The sequence below is a fragment of the Zingiber officinale genome, chromosome 9B (genome assembly GCF_018446385.1).
Source record: "Zingiber officinale cultivar Zhangliang chromosome 9B, Zo_v1.1, whole genome shotgun sequence".
NCBI lineage: Eukaryota > Viridiplantae > Streptophyta > Magnoliopsida > Zingiberales > Zingiberaceae > Zingiber > Zingiber officinale.
This window is the reverse complement of record NC_056003.1, coordinates 6,574,657-6,580,656: the sequence shown is the minus strand read 5'-3', so window position 1 is coordinate 6,580,656 and position 6,000 is coordinate 6,574,657. Positions and strand designations below refer to the sequence as shown.

General features: G+C 48.8%; 1 protein-coding gene across 1 annotated transcript; it reads right to left on the bottom strand.

Moving 5' to 3' along the window:
* Positions 1–3,342: 3,342 nt before the first annotated feature.
* On the bottom strand, positions 3,343–4,117 carry LOC122022781 (leucine-rich repeat extensin-like protein 2). The gene is made up of 2 exons (XM_042580900.1): positions 4,101–4,117; positions 3,343–3,940 (listed from the first exon to the last, which is right to left on the bottom strand). Exons 1-2 carry the CDS (start codon positions 4,115–4,117, stop codon positions 3,343–3,345), a joined length of 615 nt encoding a protein of 204 aa, XP_042436834.1.
* Positions 4,118–6,000: the final 1,883 nt, after the last annotated feature.

Genomic DNA, 6,000 nt, shown 5'->3' with positions numbered 1-6,000 from the left:
ACAAACGACCAAGCAACAGCGATGAGCGAAACGTGAATGGCGAGTGTCGGATAGAGCGACGAGTGGAGCGAGTATGATGAGTGCCGGACAGAGTGGCAAGTGAGCGGTGAGTGCCGACCGAGCAACAGCGGTGAGCGAAACGCGAATGATGAGTGCTGGGCAGAGTGGCGAGTGAAGCAAGTGTGATGAATGATGGGCAGAGCAGCGAGTGATCAATGAGTGTCGACCGAGCAACGGTGGTGAGCGAAACGCTAAGGATGAGTGCCGGGCAATGCGGCAAGTAAAGTGAGTATGACAAGTACCAGGCAAAGCTGCGAGTGAGCGATGAATGCCGACCGAGAGGTTATTGGGTGTGAGAGCATGCTCACTTATAACTCGCACTGGGGCGAGAGTCTGGAGGCGTGAGAGCATGTTCACTTATAACTCGTACTGGGCGCGAGAGTATGGGACACCAACCGGGTAGGTCGTTGGGTTTGAGAGCATGCTCACTTATAACTCGTACTAGGGCGAGAGTCTGGGACACCGACCGGGCAGGTTGTTGGGCATGAGAGCATGCTCACTTATAACTCGCACTGAGGCGAGAGTCTGGAGGCGTGAGAGCATGCTCACTTATAACTCGCACTGGGGCGAGAGTCTGGAGGCATGAGAGCATGCTCACTTATAACTCGCGCAGAGACGAGAGTCTGGGACACCGACCGAAAGGTCGTTGGGTGTGAGAGCATGCTCACTTATAACTCGCACTTGAGTGAGAGTCTGGAATCCCGATTGGAAGGTGATCGGGAGGCCTGACCAGTACTTGATCTAGAGACCTGACCAGGAATTGATATGGAAGTTTGACCAAGACTTGATCTGGAGACCTGACCAGGAATTGATCTGGAGGTCTGACCAAGACTTGATCTGGAGACCTGACCAGGAACTGATCTAGAGGTCTAACCAAGACTTGATCTAGAGACCTGGCCAGGAATTGATCTGGAGGTCTGACCAGGAAGCAATCTGGAGGCCTGACAAAGAAGCAATCTGGAGGTCTGACCAGGAATTAATCTGGAGGTTTGACTAGGAAGCAATCTGGAGGCCTGACAAAGAAGCAATCTGGAGGCCTGACCAGGAATTAATCCGGAGGTCTGACCAGGAAGCAATCTAGGGGCATGACCGAGAGATCGTTAGCGATACTCCGATCTGAGACCGGTGGTGATACTCTAGTCCGAGACCGGTGGCGATAGCTCGACCCCAAATGGGGGAGGATAAGCCTTGAAGCCCATAGAAGCGGAGCTCGTAGCAATATGAGGGGACAGAACCTTTATCATACTTGATCGCGAAGTGATGTCAGCCGGCTAACTCAAATCCCAAATGTCTGTACAGTCAGTGAGAGAAATAGTGTCGATCCCTTGACTCCCAAATGTCCGCGGAGTCAGGGAGAGAATAATCTGAACCTTGATCATCTAAGGGAGTGAAGCCCATAGCCATATAAGGGAGTAGAGTCACCGCAGGTGTAGGTAGCAGAGTCTGTAGATGTAAGAGAATGCAAAACAGGTGGAGGATGCAGAGCATATAATAATAATAGAGTAAAGCGCCTATAGCAATAAGAGGATGCTGAGCTCCATGGTGAAGGGTGCAGAGCCTGTAGTAATAAGAGGATGCAGAGCCTCATGGTGAAGGGTGCAGAGCCTATAACACACCTGATCGGGGAGCTGGCCCCTGGTCCCTGATTGGAGAGTAAGGCCCCTAGCCTGTAATCAAAGAGCGAGACCCCTAGATCCTGATCGGGTAGTCGTACTATGAGTCAATGATCGGGAAGCTGTGTCCCTAGTGAATGAGCGGGGAGCTGTGTCCCTAGTGTATGAGCGGGGAGTTGGGCCCCTAGTGTCCGATCAAAATTCGAAAGACCTAGTCTTTGATCAAGGAACTAGGATCTTACTCTCTTATCAGGGAGCTATAGCAGCTTATATAATCGTAAAAAGGGAGTAGAGCCTGTAACGTACCTGATCGGGGAGCCGTGCCAACCGGCTAAAGGTTTGTCTCAGTCCCTTGACTCCCGAATACCCGTGGAGTCAGGGAAAAAACATAATGGAAAAACTAACATGTCGGCCAGCTGAAGCTCCAACTCAATCCCTCGACTCCCGAATACCGGTGGAGTGAGGGTATAAGATAATATGTTCGTCGAGATCCTCCGAAACTGTGATAATGGCAGAGAACCTCCCGACGTCGTCCATCTGCACATTCCAAAATAGGTGGAGAAGATTCCCATAAATGGCACCAAATTGATCCTGTCCGGAATCTGAGTTAGAGGGACCGCCGGATGAGCTGGATGGAATGTTGACCGAATCGCGATGTCCCGGAGGGGGGTATGCTGAAATGACTTTTATGTTGACCAAGTCGTCAAAAATCCTTTGGTCAACGATACCTACAGCCAACGACCGAGTCACCCCGGTCTCTGGCACCCCGAGGCACGAGGTAGATCCAACGAACATATAAATAACATACTAATAATATAATAATGAGATAAATGAGGGGTGAGTACGACAACGTACCCTGGCCCAGGGAGGCGCCCTCGGATGGGACGCTGCTTGAGTTGTTGTGACCCGAAAAAGTAGGTGAACGAGAGTCGGATGTGGAGCTGGGTGTGGAGGCACGGAGTTGAATGCGGCCTGGATCTGGAAGACAACACGCAGACTGGGATCTCACTGTGCCACGCCGATCGAGACATGAGATCAACCCGTTGATCGAGACACGAGATTGGCACGTAAGTCGGGACACGAGATCAACACGCAAGCTGAGACACGAGATCGACACGCAGACCGAGACACAAGATCGGCAGCAAGCCGGGACACGATATCAGCACGCAAGCCAGGACACGAGATCGACATGCAAGTCGAGACACGAGATCAACACACAAGCCGGGACACGAGATCGGCAAGCAGGCCGAGACACAAGATCGACATGTAAGCTGAGACACGAGATCGGCAAGCAGGCCGAGACACAAGATCAGCACGCAAGCCGGGACACGAGATCGGCACGCAGGCCGGGACATGAGATCGGCATGCAAGCCGGGACACAAGATCGGCACACGGACCGAGATACAGTGGGCACACCCACATAAGACAATGATGCGAGGATCAAAATGTAGCCTCGGCTCGAAGGCCGGAACACAGGAAAGACAGAACACGATCATATCGGGGTCCACTGGCGACGAGGGCCTGAAAGCCCGACCCACATTGAAGGCACACGACAATGCGGACGATCCGGAGATGGCCGGAAGTGCCAGCCGACCGTAGGAGAAGGAGACGATGGAGAGGAGAAGAGGAGGTGCGGCGGTTGGCTGTCGTGCAAGTGACCCCGGCGGGCTTAGCAGAAGCGGCGACTGGAGGTGAATGCCGATGAGAGGAGAGGAGAAGGAGAGGAGTGGCTGCAAGTAGGTGCGGTGGTAGCGTCGCGAGGAGGACAGAGGATCGGCGGTGATGTTGGCCGCGGGAAGAGAGGAGGAGGAGAGGCGGTCATCGCTGGTGTCGCGAGGAGGAGGAAGAGGAGAAGTGATCGTCGCCGGCGGCCATCACTCGAGGGCGGCGGCGAGAGAGGGAGAAGGAGGGTGGCTCCGGCGAGAGGAGGAGAGGGGGACGGCTCTGAGGCAGCTTCGGCAAGAGGAAGGAGGACGGCTCTGAGGCAGCTCCGGCGAGAGGAGAGGAGAGAGAGGGAGAACAGAGGGAGGATCTCTCTGAGGCGGCTCCAGCGAGAAGCGCTCGGAGGCGGCGAGGTCGGTCTAGTGGTGGCATCGTCTTCTGGCGTGTGATGGTGGCGTGGAGAGGAGAAAGGGGAGGAGGGGAAGTCGTCGTGCTCGCATGAGGCCTTGTGAGTGAGAGCAAGGAGCGCTCGGCGTCGGACGTTGCCGGCGTTGGATGTCGCCGGCGTCGAAGGCTGCAGAGGTGGCCCCTTCTCCCTGGTCTTCCTGGCGGCGAACCCAAACCCCCCAAGCAAAAAACGCGAACCCCCCCCCCCCCCCTCCCCCTTCCCCTTTTTTTTGCTACAATGCCCTCCTCCCCATAAAACCCTAATAGTGATTTGACGACATTGCCCTTCCTCCCCCCCCCCACTATGTCCTCCTATACCCTTCACCTATATCCATATCATCCCTAACATACAACAATTTATCTAATTATCCTCTTAATTTTAGATAAAAAAAATCTAAAGTGAAATATGATTCTCCTAAATTTAATATTATTTAATTAAAATCTAGTATATTTTCTATCAATTGAGCAGCTTCGATCAATTAGAAATCGATTGGTTTATCATGAGGAAACAGAAGCCCTCATTATTTTTATAGGTACAAAAAATCTAAAATCAACTATAATTTCTATCTAATTGAGCACAATTCTTTTTTCACCTACCAATCGATTGACTTAAGTTGAATGGACTAGGAGCCTAAGTCAATCGATTGATATGAATTCCCGATCGATTGGTCAGGTAGAAAAAAAATCATACTTAATTTAATAGAAAACATACTATATTCTAATTTGAATATACTGAATTTAAGAGGAATTATATCTTATTTTGAACTTTTTTAACCTAAAAATGAGAAGAATTGGGTAAATCAATGTATATTAGGGAGTTGAAGTAAAAAAAATTACATGCAAGGAGTGGGAATAAAATTTATTTTACACAGCGACTGACTGAGGAAGATGTTGAGTTTGTATGTAGGGAGTTTAGGATAATTTACCTTAGTAGAAAGTAAAAATAATAAATAAATAAAAATACATTCAGATATTGTAAATATAATTTAAAATAATCAAATGAAGTAGAGGTATCAATCGGTAGAGCTGAGATCGGACCCAACTTAGGCATATTTCTTCATGTGAAGCTGTGTTAGGTTAGACTAGACTAGGATCAATTTAGGCCGTGCCAAGCATGTCGCAACTAACCCGAGGATTGACCTAGTGAGCTTAGGTTTAGAGTAAGTTAAGCAAGGCCAATATCGTTAGTGATGCGGTTGAAAATATGCCCTTAGTCTGAGGTAAAAATGTGATAACGTTCATTCAGACGATTTAGTATTATCAGCCCCTGATTAAATATAGATAGATAAATTATGAAGGTTTAAAATGAAATATGCCCTCAGTCATGTGATAAAAAATGATTCATTAGACCTATTACCCTGTCAACATGTTAAAATATGCATTTGTCCCTTCGGATGGGTCTAGTGGCTAGCACATGAGGTGCTGTCACAATGAGATCTGGAGTTCGAATCTCGATAAAGCCGAGGTAAATGCCTCCCTTATGTGCTAGTCACTATTCCAAAGGTTAGTAGTCGCCCGTAATTTATCTCCTCCGTGTTGGTCCTGAGACGGGTTGGCGGGGGCGCTGGGGACGAGCGTATTCGTCTTTTGCCACAACGTTAAAATATGCCCTTAGTCGAATGTTGATGCGGTGGTGATGATGTGGAGGCCAACGCATGTGGTGGCTATTGGGGTGGATGTTATCCGACCAGTGGCGGATCTAGGGGGGAGCGGGGGTGTGCTTGAGTACCCCCTTGCTTCTGGAAAATTCCACCAGTATGTTGCAGTCAGAGGGACAACGAGAAGGAAGACAAGCTCCAGCTCCCTTCTTTGAGCACCCTCTTCCTTTTTTGTCTCGATCCGCCACTGTATCCGACCAAGCCAAAGAGGTCCAGCTCGCGCACACCAAAACAAGCATCAAAGTTGTGATATAGTTGTATTTATAGTAATTAAATTTGAGGTCTTTGAACGGGTAAATAAGGGCATTGACCTAAATAGGATCACATAAACATGGTTTGCTGATCTAGGATATCAGCTGGATTTATTTTATAAATATTTAAATTTTAAGAGTATTTTCAAAATTATTAAAATAATAATAATTAATTAAAAATAGAATGCCTAATATTAAAAGTGATATTATAAAAAAAAATTAATCAGGTCAGATAACGTCGAATCTGGGACAACCGATCCAACCCACGGAAGTCGTTAGGATAAATAAAAAAGTACTCGTGGTGGACGA